Source organism: Typopeltis vanoorti, chromosome 11, assembly GCF_054136105.1.
Source record: "Typopeltis vanoorti isolate ZY-2024b chromosome 11, IOZ_Tvanoo_1.0, whole genome shotgun sequence".
NCBI classification, from domain to species: Eukaryota; Metazoa; Arthropoda; class Arachnida; order Uropygi; family Thelyphonidae; genus Typopeltis; species Typopeltis vanoorti.
Window position 1 is genome coordinate 85,916,644 of NC_143559.1, and position 21,340 is coordinate 85,937,983.

Sequence of the window (21,340 nt, forward strand, 5' to 3'; positions counted from 1 at the left end):
CAGTGACTTGAAGACTATCTTTAGGTATGATCCATTTATACTTCTGGGGTCTTGTTTATTTGTAGCCAGGTTTCTCAGGCCATTTAACTTTTGTTCCCTTTTCCTATAGATTTTTTTAAACCATGCTTAGACTGTGATTAACATAAATTTTGTGAGACAGTGACTTGTCAAACTGTTTCTCTGGCACTCATTGAGTGGGGGGGAGGGGGGGCAGTTCACTTCTAGGTCAGAATATCTGCTTCTGTTGTGGTTGCTGAGGTAATGGTCACTAAACAGAAGTTGATGTACTTTGGACATATTATGTGAGCTGATGAATCATTGGAAATGGTAGTTAGCTATGTTGGAGAAGATTGAAGAAATGAAAAGAAAAGGAAGACTGCAAAAGAGTTGAATGGGCAACATAAAAGAACTTACCAACTTGAACTTATAATTGCTGAAAGAAAGGACAACAAGTTGAGTGGAGTGGGGGGGAGCCTTTATTCACAAGATCACCAAGAGACAAATGAGTGGATGGCACATAACAGTGAATTTGGAATGAAAAATATTCTCCCCTCACCCAATTGGTTCTTGGGAATGACATTAGAAGCATGACATTTAGCAAGTTTAACTACATAATTGGGATGCTTAAGGGTCAACACTGTATAACTGAGAGGAGACCTCCATGTAAATTATATAAAAATAATAATATGCAGAGAACCGACCAGGTCTTCTGACCTAATGTCCAATCCTCACCTTCTCTTGGTGTACCATGTTAGGTATCTACTTGGATACTGAATGAATGAGGATGTGCTGGCAATTTGGGATTTAACTAACCAAATTGTATTCTTATTGGCTTAAGCCACAATACAAAATGATGGGACAACATGACTGATTTCACTGGGCAATGCTCGCTGAGGCATTGCCCAGTTAAACAAGGCCCCCTGTTGTTTTCATCAGAGAACCAGAGCAAACAGTGAAAAGTCAATGACGGGAACATGTACCAATTCGACATCAACGGAGTTCAAGATTGGCACTGTCAACATAACAAGCATCCATGGAAAGGAAATGGAACTAAGAATTGGAGAAGTACCAGATCGACATAATAAGTGTGACTGTCTTCTTTGACATAAAGAAGACAAAACAGGTAAGATCCTTATAAGCAACAAATACAAAATGTTATATTCAGGCAATAACAATCAGGGAAAAGGAATAGCTATAGTATTTATCACCAAATACAAATGTGTTAGTAGAGCTAATCTCAAGTAGTATGGTCATTTAAATAGAATGGGAACAGGAAGATTAGCAGACAAGTGTTCTTTGCCAGGTTCACATGAGAAAAAAAAACAGAGGAATACCAAGATGTAGATGGATTGATATAGTAAAAAGCATCTTAAAAAACAGATATAAGATCTGACAATATTGGAGTCTTGATAGATAACAGATGAATTTGGAAGAAAATTGTTGATTAGAAGTTACTAATGGTGTAACTTTTTTCATGTAGTACTATCATAATTATCCTGGACCCCACCCCTGAAGGGTACATATCAGGAATTAGATGTTGATGATGAACTACATAATTTAGCTCTTCTTTCTTTTGCAATCTGAGCATGCATTTTGATTTTGTCATTAAAATGTAAATTTGGATCATGTAGGATCTGTTTTAATTTTTAACTTGATTTTAATAGATTGTAAATAACAAATTTTGTTCTGTTCCATTTAGAGTGGAATTATTACTGAGTAGTTTTGCCAATAAAATCTCTCCAATTATTTTTAAAAAAATTGGTCTCAAAATTCATCATTCACATGATCAAATACACATTGCACCAACATTCTCTCAATTCTTTACATATAATACATTTTGATATTGTTTAGTGCTAATTTTTTTTATTGTGAATATTTTTGTTTGTTAACTATCATGATGTAATAGTCCTTTGATTAAAAAATGAATGTAAAGGCAATCCTAAGGCTGCAAATCAATGCAGTGCAGTGTACACATCACACTAGATAGTTCTTACCAAAGCTCTTATAACTGTTTGCATGCAGTTGACTTATAACAAATTTGCGATAACACACTGCTGAGAAGCCACAGTCTAATTCCACTGTGCTATTCTGAATTCTCTATAGCAAAATGTCCACTGTATCAGACTATTCTTGTGATTCGTATGTTTGTTGTGGTGAGTCAGCTGTACATGCTGATAATGAATGATAAGTAGGCTTGTATTCTAGACATAACTGTAGCTTTATTAATTTATAAAGGTTAGAAACAAGTTGGTTTGGTAGTGGTAAGAGTATTAATCTAAATACTAATTCACCTATTTGAGTTGAGAAAGACTAAAATCCATATTTTGATAAGATCTGAAAACAAAAGTCAATTTATGGTAGTTGACTATAAGCTTTAATGGAGGCAGTGTTGGTGATTTGGGGGTGTAATAAGAATTTCCAATGAATAAAAAAGAAATTACACTAAAGCTTTGAATAGAATGGCGTTGTTATATGCAAATGTACAGTACACAAAGAATAAGCCTTTGTGATTTATCATCATCATCATCAAATTCCTGCCATGTACCCTCAAGGGGTGTACAGGATATGACAGTACTACATGAAAAAATTACATCATTACTAACTTCCTATCTACAATTTTCCTCCAAATCGGTCTGTTACTTGTCAAGACTCCAACATTATCAGATCTTATATTTCTATTGTCTAAGGCACTTTGTACTGTATCAATCCACCTATATCTTGGTCTTCCTCTGGGTCGTTTTCCTGCCAACCTGGCAGAGAACACCTGTTTTGCTAATCTTTCCTCTCCCATTCTATTTAAGTGACCATACCATCTGAGATTAGCTCTGCTAACGCATTCCTGGATGCTGACAATGTCAAGTTCTTTCCTAATATCCTCATTTTTAATATGATATTGCCGTTGATGCCATCTGTTCACGCCTCTAATCTTTCTCAGGACTCTCATATCTGCGGTCTCTAGTCTTTGGTCAAGTGTTTTACTTCTGACCCAGCTCTCAGATCCATAAGTTAAAATTGGTTTGAACACAGTCTTGTATACAGCTAATTTAGTGTTCTGACTAATTTCTTTCTTATTCCATATGAATTTATTCAATTGAGTTCCCACGATACCAGCTTTGCTGATTCTGTTGTCTATTTCTATATTTAGTTTACCATCTTCAGTAAAAATTGTGCCTAAGTAGCTGAAATGTTTTACTTGTTCCACAGGTTCTCCATTCACAACACAGTTGACATTTTCAATGATTCTGCCTATTTTCATTGTCTTTGTCTTTTTATTGCTGACCTTCATACCATATCTATTACAACAGCTATTCAATTTAGTCAGAGAATCTTGCAGACTTGTAGCGGATTTATTTAGAAGTATAACATCATCCGCATAAAGCAAAGAGCTGACATTAACATCTCCAATTTTGATATCAGGTTTAATACCACATTCCTTCATAATGTGATCCATATAGATAATGAATAACAGAGGGGATAATGTACATCCTTGTCTCACACCAGATTTAACATTAAACCATCTTCCTGTACTTCCTTCAATTCTAACTGCTGACTCACAACTCAAATAAAGACTCAGTATTGCTTGATATAATGCCCCATTGACACCATATAACTGCAGCGTATTGAATAGCTTCTCTCTTGGCACCTTGTCATATGCCTTTTCCAAATCGACAAAACTTAAATACAGATCTTTGTTATATTCCCATGCTTTCTCGACTATTTGTCGTAAAGTGAAGATCTGATCCTGACAGCCTCTATTTGGCCTGAATCCAGCTTGTTCTTCACCAAGCTTTTCTTCCACAATTCTTCTCAACCGTTTCTCAAGTATACTTGCATAGATCTTGCCAGGAACACTCAGTAGGGAAATACCTCTGTAATTCTCACATTCAGTTTTATTTCCCTTTTTATATATGGGTACTATGAGAGCTCTACTCCAATCATCGGGAATTCGTCCCTCTGTCCAGGCTTTCTGAACTATGCAGTGCAGCCACTGTAAGACCCTTATACCACCATACTTCAGCATTTCTGGTCGAATATCATCTACTCCTGCTGCCTTTCCACATTTCAAGCCTTTGATGGCTTTTTCTACTTCAAGTATGGATATGTATTCCTGACTGCATGCCTGGTCAGTGTTTTTTATCACTGTGCTGTCATCACTGCTTGTTTCATTTAGCAGTTTTTCAAAGTAATTACTCCATACTTCAAGGATATCTTTTTCTCCTGTTTTCATTTCACCTTTATCATCTCTAATTCCTTTTACAGCACTCTTTCCTCCATTCCTAAGCTTCTTCAACAACCTCCAGAATATTTTGCCACCTTCTTGATATTTATTTTCTATATTCTTGCCAAAGTCCTCCCATGACTTTTGTTTAGCTAGTTTTACACACTGTTTAGCTTTCTTACATTTGTCTCTGTATTCTGTAAGAGTAAAAGCTGACTTATTTGCCAGGAACTTTTGATATGCTTTCTTCTTTTCCTTCACTGCCTCTTTAACTTCCTGTGTCCACCAGGGAGTTCTGATTTTTTTATCTTTGCACACAACCTCACCACATGCCTCTCTGGCAGAATCAATCAATGTTTCCTTCAGAGTTTGCCACTGAATCTCCAAGGTTTGATTCCTGTTCTCAAACTCTTTCATTTTCTTTTCAATAATATTTCTGTATTTTAGTCTACAGTTTACATCTGAGAGCTGCTCAACTTTTATTCGCTTTAAAACTTTCTTACATGTTATTTTTTTCAATATGAAATTCAATTTTATCCTGCTCAAGACTAAATAGTGATCACTTCCAATTTCAAATCCTCTGTACACTCTGGTGTCCTGCACCAGGGAGAAAACATCACTATCAACAATAACATAGTCAATGAGACTTTTCTTATTCCTAGCCTCTTCTCTCCATGTGAATTTGTGCACATTTTTATGTTGGAACATGGTGTTAGTAATAACCAGTCCATGTCCTGAGCAGAAATCCAACAGATATTTGCCATTATTATTAGCTTTGCTCTTTTCTCCAAATTTTCCCAAAATATTTTTGTATGTCTCACAGTCATTTCCTACTCTACTATTTAGATCCCCAACAAGGACCAACTTTTCCTTTTTCATTGTGTCAGTTGCTTTTTCTAAAGCCTCAAAAAATTCCTCCACTTCTACCTTAGTAGAACCTTCTGTGGGACCATAGGCACAAATAAGTCTCATTGTCCAGTTCCCCATTCTCATATTTGCCCACATTACTCTACTTGAGACTGACTGCCATTCAAGAAGATTAGCCTCGTATTTTGTGTTGAATACTATGGCTACTCCTTCTTTTCCTTGATTGTTATTGCCTGAATATAACATTTTGTATTTATTGCTCAGAAAGATCTCACCAGTTTTGGTCTTTTTTGTTTCAGTCACACCTATTATGTCGATCTGGTACTTATCTAATTCCTCAGCTAGCTCCATTTCTTTGCCATTCAGGCTTCTTACGTTGATAGTACCGATCTTTAACTCTGGTGATGTTGAGTTGGGGTTTGTTTTCAGATTTGTTCCAGTAGCTGACTTTTCGCTGTTCGCCCTGGTTCCCTGGCGAAAACAACGGGGGCCTTGTTTAACCGGGCGATGCCCCAGCCGGCATGAAATTTTGTCATGTTGTACTATCATTTTTTATTTTGGTTTAACCAATAAGAATACAATTTGGTCGGCTAAATCCCAAATTGCCAGCCCATCCTCGTTCGTTCAGTATCAAAGTAGATACCCAACAGGGTGCACCACGAGAAGGTGAGGATTGGACATTAGGTCAGAAGCCCTGGTCGGTTCTCCGCATTCCTTTAAAGGCTATGTGGAGGTCTCCTCTCAGTTATACAGCTTTGACCCTTAAGCACCCCCTTTGTGATTTAAGGTTTAATTATTAAATATCATTAACCATATCATTAACTTTGTGATTTAAGGTTTAATTATTAAATATCATTAACCACAATATCATTAACTCCCAAATAAGATTTAATCTTATTTGGGAGTTGATGATATTGTGGAGCTTGATTGCAAAAAGGACTATGAGGGTTGTTTGAAAAGTTTGGTAAAAAAAAAAAAATAATAAGTTTAAAACATTGTTTTGGAAAAAAATCATCTTTATTTCTCAACATAGTCTCCATCAAGGTCTACACATTTGGTCCAGCAAGTTTCCAATTTTTTCATCCCATCTAAAAAGTAGGATTTTTCAAATTGTGCAAAATAGTCGCACAGGGCCAAGTCTGGAGAATATGGTGGATGTGGAACCAATTCTAACCTCAGTTCGTACAATTTTGCCTTTGCGACTGCCGATGTGTGGGACGGTGCATTGTCTTGATGAAAGAGTACCTTTTTGTGTGCACCAATCTTGGCCATTTTTTCTTAAGTTCTTCTTTTAAACGGTCCAACAATTGACTCCTGTTATTGTCTTACCCTTTTCCAGATAGTCTATCTTGATAATTTCTTGGGAATCCCAATAAAACAGTGGTCATCACCTTCCCAGCTGACAAAATGGTCTTTGCTTTTTTCGGTTCTCTTTCACCAGGCATTATCCACTGTTTTGACTGCTGCTTGGACTCAGGTTTGTGTAGTGGTGGATCCAAGTTTCATCTGCAGGTTAAACATTGCCAAATACTGTGTTGAAATGTCTTTTAGCATTCATTTTTGATCGACAGTCAACAATCATGGCACCCATCGCGCACAGCTTTTTCGTGTAGGATATTATATTATACACCCATTCCGGTAATCTCTCATGCACTTTCACTCACCAGTCTTCCATAATGATACCATTGATTTTGTCAGTCATTTCCTTTGTAGTAACCTCAGTCTGGAGCACGTTTCATCTTCAATGGACTTATGACCACATTTAAACTCATTTATCCAAAAATAAATAGTCTTTAATGCTGGTACAGAATCCTCATGAAACTTGGCTTTGATCTGCACAGCTGTCCATTTCTTTAAATAAAAGTGTTTTATCACTGCACAAAACTCGTTTTTCTCCATTTTTATGAAAAGTGCAAACATGTTCATTTTAAATGTTTTCCAAATGAGATCTATGCTTCGCACATGGCTAAAATTTTGCCAGGAGTCATGAAATCATAATATAATACATCTCATGACTCCTGGATAGATAATACATGCCAATACAGGTATGAATGAATGAATGGTGTCGCCATCTATTGGAAATTTATCAAACTTTTCAAACAACCCTCCTATACAGTTTGAAGGTAGGTGTGTTATGTAATTCTGGTGGAAGCATTAATATTATTGACTTTGTATAACAGCAGAAGCAGAGTATCATCATTAAACGATTTTAATATGGAAAATATTGACTCAGGAAGATTAAAAACACCTGTTAAAACAATAGGTAGTAAAATTGCTTCAAACACAATAGTGTTTGAAGCAATTTTGCAGTAACTATCTTAAGCAGTATATAGATGTTAAATTTGATAATAACATCAGATAAAGTAATAACACATAAATCATACAGCTGGCTTGGTTGAACAAGTGGATAGTATACCCTCTTTCCAACTAACAGACTGTGAATTTGAACCCCAGACATTGTTGGCATGGATAAATGTATAAATCAGTTTGCCACATGAATCAACAAGTTCTCAGGAAAATGTGTTGCATTTTTTTTTTACTAATAGATCAGACCGACCCCCCCCCCCACTCCAATTATTACCTGTTAAAGATTTTAAGTCAAATGAGTTTGAATTGATTTGTAGGAACATTTGGATTAATACTAAAAATTTTCATAGACATGTGAATTAAGTAAGGATAATAAATTAATCATAACCTGCTGTTTATAAAATTGCGTTAAAAAAAAAAGAATAAATTGAAACCTAACCGCGTGGGAATAATCCAAAATTATTCTCATTTATTAATTTTGGATTATTCCTAGGTGGTTAGGTTTCATCAATTTATTCTTAGTTTTTTTACATATATCTATAAAAGAATTAATCTGAGCATTCCTAACCTAAATAATTCAAATTTATTTGATTTTAGAATTTTTTATTGTGAATTAAAAATTGTAAAGCCAAATAAATTTGGTTTTAGTGTGGTTGTTGAGTAATTTATTTTGCGAACGTATAAGTGAACACTAATCACTAATACAAGAGGAAATGGTGAATACCTTAAATCTTTTTTTAGCTCTTCATACAGGTAGAGGTGGAGTTGTTTCACCCTCTGCGATGAACATATGTTTACTATGATTAACCAGCTCACTTTATTTTCACCGAGTTACAAAGGTCAAATTGAGATGTTAGTTCCATATGTTATAAACAGAGATATTTAGTGGAAAACATGGAATGCTTTGTGTGTATTTTAATCTTCAGTTTATGTATAGCCCATAGTATACAGTTAATGTTTACAACTTTTTGCAATTCACTCTCTATAAATGGGTACTATGAGAGCTCCATTCAAATCATCTGAAATTCAATTTTCTTACCAGGCTTTCTTGACTGTAGATTGTAATTTTTGTACAATTTTTATACTTCCCTATTTAAGCATTCCTATCATCTACTCCAGCTGTTCCACATTTCACTTTTCTGATGGTTCAGATATTGATATATACTCTTGATTTCATTTTCCTTGAATCTTTTCATTGTTATTGCTGCATCTCATATGTTATAATTTTTCAAGGTGTGATTACTTCAAACTTCCAGAATATTAGCTTATTTTTACAGCACTCTTCCTTCTTTTTGTAAGCATTTTTAATATCCTTTAAAACATTTTTTCTAACTTCATTATTATATCTTCTCTGTTTTTCCAGTGACTTATTTAGCTACTTTTACATATAACTTAGTTTTCTTACCTGAAAGTTCCTGAAAATAGATCAGATGCAAACAAACTTCTTTGCTTACACTTGGATAAAGAATTAAACCAAGTATATAATTTCTTGGTATCTTTAATTTATAGTTTTCTTGCATTCTTTAAGGGCACATATTGCCTCACTTGTGAGGAACTTTTAATAGAACTTTTTTACAGCACTGCTCTTAACTTCAGTCTTCCATACGGTTCTAATTTTTCTGTCTTTGTAGACAACTTCACATGTTCTCCTTGCTGAATCATTTGAGTCTTCAGCTTTTATCACTGGGTCTCTAAAGCATGGTTCTTGTTATCAAACTTTCTTTCTTTCTTTTTTTTTTTTTTTTTTTTTCCCCCACCCGTATTTGTGTGTGTGTTTATATATTGTCATTATGCTGATATTGTAAGTTTCAGATGGAAATATTTTGTTATGTGTAATAAATTACTTTTGAAAATGTTCATATATTTGTTCTTTTTTCAGCATGATGAACATTTCACATTTCATAATCCTCTTTATAATTTTATATTCTGAGCCACTCTGTTATTACTGTCAACAATTACATAATGCTGTCTCATGCATTTTTTCTCTCTGTATGTGAACTTATTCATATCTTTGTTAGAACTTATGATTAGTAATTAACAGACCCTGTTCTGAACAAATATCCAGCATGGATCATCATTATTAGTTTTACCATTTTCTAATTATATTTCTCTGTCTAGGATTAATTTCCTACTCTGCTGTTTAGGTCTCCAACAAGTACTAACTTTTTTTGTCAGTTGTTCTAATGACTTGAAATGTTTCTGTCTTTCTTAGTAGAATCTTTTGTGGGCCCATAGATGTAAATAAGTCATTGTCTTTCCATTTTTAAATTTCCACGCATAACCTTACTTAAAATGGCCTGACATTCAAGAAATTTGTTTTGGTGTTAATGTTGATACTGTATCTACTCTTTCTTTTCTCTAATCACGTTTGTCTTAAAGATAACCTGTAGTTGTGTAAAAAGTAATTTCTTTTTTTGTTTTAGTAACGCATTTATGTCAACTTGGTATTTCTATAATTGCTTTGCTAGCATCTTTTCTATTTTTGACAATGATTTTACTGCTCAGCCTGGTTTCCTGTTGAAAAAGAGGTGGGGAAGTTAACCAAGTAGCAATTCAATCAGTAGACATTTAATCTGGTACTGTCATATTTATCTTTAGTCTAGACCTAACCACAATACAGTTTTAATCATCTTAGTCCCAAATTGTAGTTCTTCTTTGGTCACTAATTATTCAGGTGTACTTGAAGATTGGACATTCCAGTGAAAATCACTTGTTTTTTTAAAATTCTTTAGAGAAAATATTCCATTTGTCTATGGTGTTAAGTTTGATGCTTTTAAAGAATCGTATCAGACATCAGTAAATTATTTCATTTACTTAACTTCCATTCCTTTTTAACTTGTATTAATCCATATATACACATTATTTTTCTTAAGTCTAGAGTGGATATTGCAGTAGATACCAAGCATCAAACAATACAAGGAGTAGCATTTCCTATTTCTGATGATGCCATCAATGCAATCTGTGATATGAAAGATGGAAGACTCAACTATATTCAGTTGGTGAGTTAACTGTTATCAGTGGTTTAGTGTTAAATTACTCTCTTCTGTAATGGCTACTAACATTGTCAAAGTTAAAATCATCATCATCATCATCAAATTCCTGCCATGTACCCTCAAGGGGTGTACAGAATATGATAGTACTACATGAAAAAAATTACATCATTATTAATTTCCCTATCTACAATTTTCCTCCAAATCAGCCTGTTACTTGTCAACACTCCAACATTATCAGATCTTATATTTCTATCGTCTAAAGCACTTTGTATCGTATCAATCCACCTATATCTTGGTCTTTCTCTGGGTCGTTTTGCTGCCAACCTGGCAGAGAACACTTGTTTTGCTAATCTTTCCTAGCCCATTCTATTTAAGTGACCATACCACCTGAGATTAGCTCTGCTAACGCATTCCTGGATGCTGACAATGCCAAGTTCTTTCCTAATATCCTCATTTTAAATATGATATTGCCATTGATGCCATCTGTTCATGCCTATAATCTTTCTCAGTACTCTCATGCCTGTGGTCTCTAGTCTTTGGCCAAGTGTTTTACTTCTGACCCAGCTCTCAGATCAATAAGTTAAAACTGGTTTGAACACTGTCTTGTATGCAGCTAATTTAGTGTTCCGACTAATTTCTCTCTTATTCCATATGAATTTATTCAATTGACTTCCCACCATACAAGCATTGCTGATTCTCTTTGTCTATTTCTATATTTAATTTACTATCTTCAGTAAAAATCATGCCTAAGTAGCTGAAATGTTTTACTTGTTCCACAGGTTCTCCATTCACAACACAATTGACATTTTCAATGATTCTGCCTGTTTTCATTGTCTTTGTCTTTTTATTGCTGACCTTCATACCATATCTATTACAACAGCTATTTAATTTAGTCAGAGAATCTTGCAGACTTGTAGCAGATTTATTTAGAAGTATAACATCATCTGCATGAAGCAAAGAGCTGACATTAACATCTCCAATTTTGATATCATGTTTAATACCACTTTCCTTCATAATGTGATCCATATAGATAATGAATAACAGAGGGGATAATGTACATCCTTGTCTCACACCAGATTTAAAATTAAACCATCCTCCTGTACTTCCTTCAATTCTAACTGCTGGCTTACAACTCAAATAAAGACTAAGTATTGCTTGATATAATGCCTTGACACCATATAACTGCAGCTTATTGAATAGCTTCTCTCTTGGCACCTTGTCATATGCCTTTTCCAGATCGACAAAACTTAAATACAGATCATTGTTATATTCCCATGCTTTCTCGACTATTTGTCGTAAAGTGAAGATCTGATCCTGACAGCTTCTATTTGGCCTGAATCCAGCTTGTTCTTCACCAAGCTTTTCTTCCACAATTCTTCTCAACCGTTTCTCAAGTATACCTGCATAGATCTTGCCAGGAACACTCAGTAGGGAAATACCTCTGTAATTCTTGCATTCAGTTTTATTTCCCTTTTTATATATGGGCACTATGAGAGCTCTACTCCAATCATCAGGAATTCGTCCCTCTGTCCAGGCTTTCTGAACTATGCAGTGCAGCCACTGTAAGACTCTTATACCACCATACTTCAGCATTTCTGGTCGAATATCATCTACTCCTGCTGCCTTTCCACATTTCAAGCCTTTGATGGCTTTTTCTACTTCAAGTATGATATGTATTCCTGACTGCATGCCTGGTCAATGTTTTTTACCACTGTGCTGTCATCACTGCTTGTTTCATTTAGCAGTTTTTCAAAGTAATTACTCCATACTTCAAGGATATCTTTTTCTCCCGTTTTCATGTCACCTTTATCATCTCTAATTCCTTTTATAGCACTCTTTCCTCCATTCTTAAGCTTCTTCAACAACCTCCAGAATATTTTGCCACCTTCTTGATATTTATTTTCTATATTCTTGCCAAAGTCCTCCCATGACTTTTGTTTAGCTAGTTTTACACAGTGTTTAGCATTCTTGCATTTGTCTCTATATTCTCTAAGAGCACAAGCTGACTTATTTGACAGGAACTTTTGGTATGCTTTCTTCTTTTCCTTCACTGCCTCTTTAACTTCCTGTGTCCACCAGGGAGTTCTGATTTTTTTATCCTTACAGACAACCTCACCACATGCCTCTCTGGCAGAATCAATGTTTTCTTCAGAGTTTGCCACTGAATCTCCAAGGTTTGATTCCTCTTCTCAAACTCTTTCATTTTTTCTTCAATAATCTTTGTGTATTTTAGTCTACAGTTCACATCTGAGAGCTGCTCAACTTTTATTCGCTTTAAAACTTTCTTACATGGTATTCTTTTCAATATGAAATTCAATTTTATCCTGCTCAAGACTAAGTAGTGATCAGTTGCAATTTCAAATCCTCTGTACACTCTGGTGTCCTGCACCAGGGAGAAAACATCACTATCAACAATAACATAGTCAATGAGACTTTCTTATTCCTAGCCTCTTCTCTCCATGTGAATTTGTGCACATTTTTATGTTGGAACATGGTGTTAGTAATAACCAGTCCATGTCCTGAGCAGAAATCCAACAGATATTTGCCATTATTATTAGCTTTGCTCTTTTCTCCAAATTTTCCCAAAATATTTTTGTATGTCTGACAATCATTTCCTACTCTGCTATTTAGATACCCAACAAGGACCAACTTTTCATTTTTCATTGTGTCAGTTGCTTTTTCTAAAGCCTGAAAAAATTCCTCCACTTCTACCTTAGTAGAACCTTCTGTGGGACCATAGGCACAAATAAGTCTCATTGTCCAGTTCCCCATTTTCATATTTGCCCACATTACTCTACTTGAGACTGACTGCCATTCAAGAAGATTAGCCTTGCATTTTGTGTTGAATACTATGGCTACTCCTTCTTTTCCTTGATTGTCATTGCCTGAATATAACATTTTGTATTTATTGCTCAGAAAGATATCACCAGTGTTTGTCTGTTTCAGTCACCCCTATTATGTCAATCTGGTACTTATCCATTTCCTCAGCTAGCTCCATTTCTTTGCCATTCAGGCTTCTTACGTTGATAGTACCGATTTAACTCTGGTGATGTTAAGTTGGGGTTTATTTTCAAAGTCAAAGTTAAAAACTGGAGAAAAATGAATCGCACTAAATATTGCCAATGAAATGAAATAGCAAAATTTTCAGAAAATAACATGTACTAAAATAATTTTAATTAATACTTACCTATATTTTGACATCATTACATTGCCATCTTTGGGGATCATGTTATATGTGCACACAAGTACTAACTCTGGGAAAATGAGACTGAAGAAAGGCAACACGTTAAGCCAACACATGTCCTTTCACCCGCAGCTGCCTGGCTTCAAGTCATCCAGTGGCCAACCATCTCAAAAAATCATCTAAATAATGACTTATCATCCTGTATGTGATACTGGAGATGTGGTTAACTCCCTGAGCACGCCAAAAAAACAGGAATAAAGTAACTTGGTTGCAACCCATGTTTTTATAGCCATGAGTAACTTGCATTGTGTGTGAACCTGTTGAGTGGTGGCTCAGTTTTCTTTTGGATACTTAGAATTTGCATGCTAGAGTGCCTATTATATCAGATATTTGCCTTCAGTCACTTTAAAACATTTTTTGTTAATTTTGTTGAGCACTATATTTTAATAAGTTTCAAAAAGAAAGTTGAATCACTGTGGGATGTGACCTGTAGACTTAGATATACAGATATTGAGGAAAAAAGTAAAGATGTTTGAAAACTAGACTGTCTTTACAGATGGAGTAGTAACATCTGAAGAAAATTGACTGACCCATTGATAAAGTTAGCATGTGGTGAAGTTGTCTGAAAAAAAATAGAAAAATCAGGACTTCGAAATTCAGAAAAAGGTGAATGAGTGGATTCATTGGAACTGCTGAAGAACTTTTTTTAAAGCCTGGGTGTCTCAGATAGTGATTAAGTGATGGTAGAAAGGCTGGAATACTGGATAATTTGCACCAAATTATCCAGTATTTGCTTTTTTTTTTCTTTTTTTTTTTTTAAGTTACAAGATAAATAAGATTTATAACGTTGGCTTTATTTGAATCTTTAAGAGGCATATTTCAGACAGTCTGTCTTATTTTTCAATGATAAGATTTGAATCTGTTGCTAAGAGTCAGAATCTGAATGCAAGTCCCATAACAGGGCTAGCACTCAGAAACAGCCATCCTTTAGGACAGTGAGATATTATTTTAACAATATTTTTAATGCAAGCAGCCTGTTGACTGCATGTTTGGTCTCTTTCTTTGCAGGACTTTTTTTAAGTCTTGCAAAACTCATTCTCTTTGACAGTAGTGAATGGGATATAGTCCAGCATTACTGGACCTTGATTGAACTATTCTGCACCTAAACTACATCCAGGTTTAGTCCCAAGTGGCTTTATTTGGGCATTTAAAGAATCACCTACATGATTGCACTTTAAAATTGATTATTGTTATTATATCACACCTCCAGGGAGTCCAAATACTCATCGAGGAAGGGCATCAACTCTATAACTCTTCGTCTCACTACTCCACCAATGCCGACTACCACCACTAGTGCTTTCACAGACAATTGCAAACATCCATGCCCATGGCAGGATTTGAACCCACAGCCTTTTGTCTTGAGAGCAGATACGCTAACCACTCGGCCAACCAGGCCGACTAGTTGAATTGAAAGTTGATGACGAATTAAAAAGTTTTGAAAAGTCATGACCATGCATTTTTCAAAAATGCTTTTTAATTCAACATCATGAAAAATGTATCGTAGTCACTGTGCATTTTTATTTGACTAACATAAGTAACTATTGCCTAATATCACTATATGAAATTTAAGTATTTCTGGTTATGTTTGATAACGAGCATTAATTTTCATCCTTTGTCAAGAATATCAACCAAAATATTCCAGGAATATAGGACATATTAGTAAAGTACACTCTGTAAAAATTCTTTAGTTTTTATTGCAAACTAGCTTTTCTGTTCTTCACTGCTCACACACAAATATTAGATGTGTTGTAACAGTTAATGAACATTGACATGCTGTTAGCTTATTAGACATGTATCCTGTTGTAGTTGATGATATAAACATTTTCATTCCACCTCCTCCTCCCCCCGTCTTTTTCAGAGTATAGATATTGACAATGAAGAGATAAATTTGGAATCCAAAGAGGACGTAGATGTGCATTCCTTGAGTGAGAAAATTCCTAAAGACCATGCCCGCTACCACTTATTTTCGTTTCCACACACACATGAAGGTGACTACTTAGAAAGCATAGGTAGATATGAATTTTTTTATCATTTGTCTTGCGTTGCTTGTTAAGAATGTGAGTACTGTAATGTAGATGAACCTGAGTTTTCAGTAACTGAAGAAAGAACATATGACCACAGTAAAAAGTAGTTTAAAACTAGGCAACTCATTGTTTGCCTAAGTTTATGCACTGACAGTTTATAATACTCAAATTGAAATATCTAAATTTACTTATTCTACCTTTTCACTGTGTTCATATTCTTCAATAATGAGTTCTGTAATAATCTTTAGGATGGAACACAGTCACTTTTGTTCATTGTATTAGATAATTATTTCTGGCTCTATCAAAAGCTCATTAACTATCATTCTTTCTAAGCTTGCTTCCTTATCTTATGTATTTTGTTGTACAGTACTTGATCTATTGTTGCCCTCAGTTAACTACATATTTATAGTTGGCTGTTCCTCAACTTTTTTCTGTTCTTCATTAATGCTGTTCACCATATTTCATTGTCAAGCCATAGTTCTCCTTTAATGGGTTTATATAAATAGTTATGCCAGCATAAGATATTTCATAGTAAGATGAGTTGTGAAGAACATGCAGACTAATTTGTGAGAAGTGCTATGATAGGCTGCCACACACTTCAGGGAGATATTGACTTAGATAGCAGGAAGATGACCCAAATTTCACAATCAGAAATGTTAAATTACAGTAAAAAAAACAAGCTTGCCATCAGATAAAGCATAGTAAACTACTGTTGACAAGTGTCAACCACAAGTCAGTCTTAAGGCAAAGAATGAAATTCATCACTGAAAAATAACATTAAACTTCAGTTTCTGGACACCTCAATTACACATGATCCTAATGGCTCATTCATCTTTCTTTCTGTATTGGAAACCAATTTATAGGTGGGCCATTGTATAAGAAATACATTGCAGAAGATGATGATAAATAAATCCATATTGTCCAGGCCTTGTATCATTTGTTGAATGATCATATCGAATATTCCATAGTGTGCATGTCCTTGATTTTATGGCCTTAGTAAAGTTTGATTCTTTCCTAGCTAACCTGGTCTTTACTTAACTCTTATTTTTTTTTCAAAATGAACTAATTTCCTTAACTGAGCTCATTATCACCTATTCTTAGTCTTGGCACGATCAGTACAATTCAAATTCACTTTGCTATTAAGTTCAGCTTTTCAAATTGATATTGATAATTTTTTTGCTGACATTTAATTGCTCTACTGTCATGTGTCTTTCTTAGTACATCATCAAATTTCTGCCATGTACCCTCAAGGGGTGTACAGGATATGACAGTACTACATGAAAAAATTACATCATTACTAACTTCCTATCTACAATTTTCCTCCAAATCAGTCTGTTACTTGTCAAGACTCCAACATTATCAGATCTTATATTTCTATCGTCTAAGGGACTTTGTACCATATCAATCCACCTATATCTTGGTCTTCCTCTGGGTCGTTTTCCTGCCAACCTGGCAGAGAACACTTGTTTTGCTAATCTTTCCTCTCCCATTCTATTTAAGTGACCATACCATCTGAGATTAGCTCTGCTAACGCATTCCTGGATGCTGACAATGTCAAGTTCTTTCCTAATATCCTCATTTTAAATATGATATTGCCATTGATGCCATCTGTTCACGCCTCTAATCTTTCTCAGGACTCTCATATCTGAGGTCTCTAGTCTTTGGTCAAGTGTTTTACTTCTGACCCAGCTCTCAGATCCATAAGTTAAAACTGGTTTGAACACTGTCTTGTATACAGCTAATTTAGTGTTCTGACTAATTTCTCTCTTATTCCATATGAATTTATTCAATTGACTTCCCACCATATCAGCTTTGCTGATTCTGTTGTCTATTTCTATATTTAATTTACCATCTTCACTAAAAATCGTGCCTAAGTAGCTGAAATGTTTTACTTGTTCCACTGGTTCTCCATTCACAACACAGTTGACATTTTCAGTGATTCTGCCTATTTTCATTGTCTTTGTCTTTTTATTGCTGACCTTCATAAGATATCTATTACAACAGCTATTCAATTTAGTCAGAGAATCTTGCAGACTTGTAGCAGATTTATTTAGAAGTATAACATCATCTGCATAAAGCACAGAGCTGACATTAACATCTCCAATTTTGATATCAGGTTTAATACCACTTTCCTTCATATTGTGATCCATATAGATAATGAATAACAGAGGGGATAATGTATATCCTTGTCTCACACCAGATTTAACATTAAACCATCTTCCTGTACTTCCTTCAATTCTAACTGCTGACTTACAACTCAAATAAAGACTAGGTATTGCTTGATATAATGCCCCATTGACACCATATAACTGCAGCATATTAAATAGCTTCTCTCTTGGCACCTTATCATATGCCTTTTCCAAATCGACAAAGCTTAAATACAGATCTTTGTTATATTCCCATGCTTTCTCGACTATTTGTCGTAAAGTGAAGATCTGATCCTGACAGCTTCTATTTGGCCTGAATCCAGCTTGTTCTTCACCAAGCTTTTCTTCCACAATTCTTCTCAACCGTATCTCAAGTATACTTGCATAGATCTTGCCAGGAACACTCAGTAGGGAAATACCTCTGTAATTCTCGCATTCAGTTTTATTTCCCTTTTTATATATGGGCACTATGAGAGCTCTACTCCAATCATCGGGAATTCGTCCCTCTGTCCAGGCTTTCTGAACCATGCAGTGCAGCCACTGTAAGACTCTTATACCACCATACTTCAGCATTTCTGGTCAAATATCATCTACTCCTGCTGCCTTTCCACATTTCAAGCCTTTGATGGCTTTTTCTACTTCAAGTATGGATATGTATTCCTGACTGCATGCCTGGTCAGTGTTTTTTACAACTGTGCTGTCATCACTGCTTGTTTCATTTAGCAGTTTTTCAAAGTAATTACTCCATACTTCAGGGATATTTTTTTCTCCTGTTTTCATGTCACCTTTATCATCTCTAACTCCTTTTACAGCACTCCTTCCTCCATTCCTAAGTTTCTTCAACAACCTCCAGAATATTTTGCCACCTTCTTGATATTTATTTTCTATATTCTTGCCAAAGTCCTCCCATGACTTTTGTTTAGCTAGTTTTACACACTGTTTAACTTTCTTACATTTGTCTCTGTATTCTGTAAAAGCTGACTTATTTGCCAGGAACTTTTGGTATGCTTTCTTCTTTTCCTTCACTGCCTCTTTAACTTCCTGTGTCCACCATTGAGTTCTGATTTTTTTATCCTTGCACACAACCTCACCACATGCCTCTCTGGCAGAATCAATCAATGTTTTCTTCAGAGTTTGCCACTGAATCTCCAAGGTTTGATTCCTGTTCTCAAACTCTTTCATTTTCTTTTCAATAATCTTTCTGTATTTTGGTCTACAGTTCACATCTGAGAGCTGATCAACTTTTAATCGCTTTAAAACTTTCTTACATGTTATTCTTTTCAATATGAAATTCAATTTTATCCTGCTCAAGACTAAATAGTGATCACTTCCAATTTCAAATCCTCTGTACCCTCTGGTGTACTGCACCAGGGAGAAAACATCACTATCAACAATAACATAGTCAATGAGACTTTTCTTATTCCTAGCCTCTTCTCTCCATGTGAATTTGTGCACATTTTTATGTTGGAACATGGTGTTAGTAATAGCCAGTCCATGTCCTGAGCAGAAATCCAACAGATATTTGCCATTATTATTAGCTTTGCTCTTTTCTCCAAATTTTCCCAAAATATTTTTGTATGTCTGACAATCATTTCCTACTCTGCTATTTAGATCCCCAACAAGGACCAACTTTTCCTTTTTCATTGTGTCAGTTACTTTCTCTAAAGCCTGAAAAAATTCCTCCACTTCTACCTTAGTAGAACCTTCTGTGGGACCATAGGCACAAATAAGTCTCATTGTCCAGTTCCCCATTCTCATATTTGCCCACACTGGTGAGATCTTTCTGAGCAATAAATATAAAATGTTATATTCAGGCAATGACAATCAAGGAAAAGATGGAGCTCACCAGTTTTGGTCTTTTTTGTTTCAGTCATCCCTATTATGTCGATCTGGTACTTATCTAATTCCTCAGTTAGCTCCATTTCTTTGCCATTCAGGCTTCTTACATTGATAGTACCGATCTTTAACTCTGGTGATGTTGAGTTGGGGTTTGTTTTCAGATTTGTTCCAGTAGCTGACTTTTCGCTGTTCGCCCTTGTTTAACCGGGCGACGCCCCAGCCGGCATGAAATTGTGTCATGTTGTACCATCACTTTTTTTTTTATTTTGGTTTAACCAATAAGAATACAATTTGGTCGGCTAAATCCCAAATTGCCAGCCCATCCTCGTTCGTTCAGTATCAAAGTATATACCCAACAGGGTGCACCACGAGAAGGTGAGGATTGGACATTAGGTCAGAAGCCCTGGTCGGTTCTCTGCATTCCTTTAAAGGCTGTGTGGAGGTCTCCGCTCAGTTATACAGATTTGACCCTTAAGCACCCCTCTTTTTTAGTATGGTTATACAAATACTCATATATTGCTCTACTATCATGCATCTTTCTTTGTATAGCCTTTTCACTCTGAAGAAATATGCATGAAATCCATATAAACCTTGATGAATTTTTTTTATTTTTTATCTAGAAATGAAACAATTTTTCTGTATTATTTCCAGATAAAGAAGCTATATCTATCCCCTATGTATTAGGCTCAGTGACCTGTCACATCCAAGTACTTTTTCCTTGTAGAAACCTGATTAATATTATGATCTGCAAATCTTAACAAATGATGACCTGACTAAATAAGGTATAATCCAGGGGTGTCAATAATGTCGATCATGATCTATGGATAGATCGCATAGTGCTTTGGGGTCGATCGCAAATTTATTTTGTCTCAATTTTCAAAATACTATATAGATGAGTCTGAATACGATAAAGCAAGTAAATAATATTAACCTATTTATCAAAGAATAATATATGTTATGGTTCTATTTAAAATTTACGTTAATTAAAAAATTTAAATAAATATTTTTTTGTACAATAATTCCGGTTTATAATTCAATTATATTAAATTGAATTTTATTTCAAAAATTTCGATAGAAAAATTACAAATATTAGTTAAAAATGTTTAAATTTCCTGATATGAGACTTTTGTTGTGGAGTGTACTTGGAAATGTATGCGCCTCATAGACATGCCCACTTTGGGATTTTGTTTGCTTTAATGCACTGTATAAACTGGGTTGTTTGTTTTGTGCTAGTGCTCTGCAACAAGTTTAAAATTTGAAGTTTAAAGTGTTTTAATATAATTTAAAATTGTACTGTCATGACTACTACGAAAAAAGCAAAGACATCAGAAGAGTGGAAACATCGTTATTTCTTTATTATGATCAAAGACAAATGTTGTTTGATTTGCAATGGAAGTGTTTCTCTGCCAAAAAAAGGGAACGTGGAACAACATTTTAAGTCGCTGCACAGCAGCTATGGAACGGTGTATCCACGTAACAGTGATTTATGAAAAGTCAAAATTCAAGAATTGAAGAAAAGTTTGTCATCACAGCAGTTATGTTTCATTAAAATAATATCGAACTCGGAGACAGCAACAACTGCATCGTTAAGAGTGAGCCATATTCTTGCTAAACATAAGAAACCCTTTAGTGATAGTGCAATTTTTAAAAAAGCATTTCTTGAAGCAGCTGAATCGTTGTTTTGTAACTTTGAAAATAAA

At 35.0% G+C, this 21,340-nt stretch overlaps 1 protein-coding gene across 2 annotated transcripts in view; it reads left to right on the top strand.

Annotated features, from left to right (window-relative positions):
- Positions 1–21,340, top strand: part of LOC150101821 (twinfilin-1-like) — a 106,490-nt gene that overhangs the window by 75,532 nt on the left and 9,618 nt on the right. Inside the window, exons 7-8 of one of the 2 annotated variants that reach the window (XM_090400146.1) lie at positions 10,267–10,392; positions 15,489–15,639. In XM_090400146.1, coding sequence (XP_090256272.1) covers positions 10,267–10,392; positions 15,489–15,639 — 277 coding nt within the window. The remainder of the gene's footprint in view (positions 1–10,266; positions 10,393–15,488; positions 15,640–21,340) is intronic. The other variant, XM_090400147.1, reaches the window with a different exon arrangement.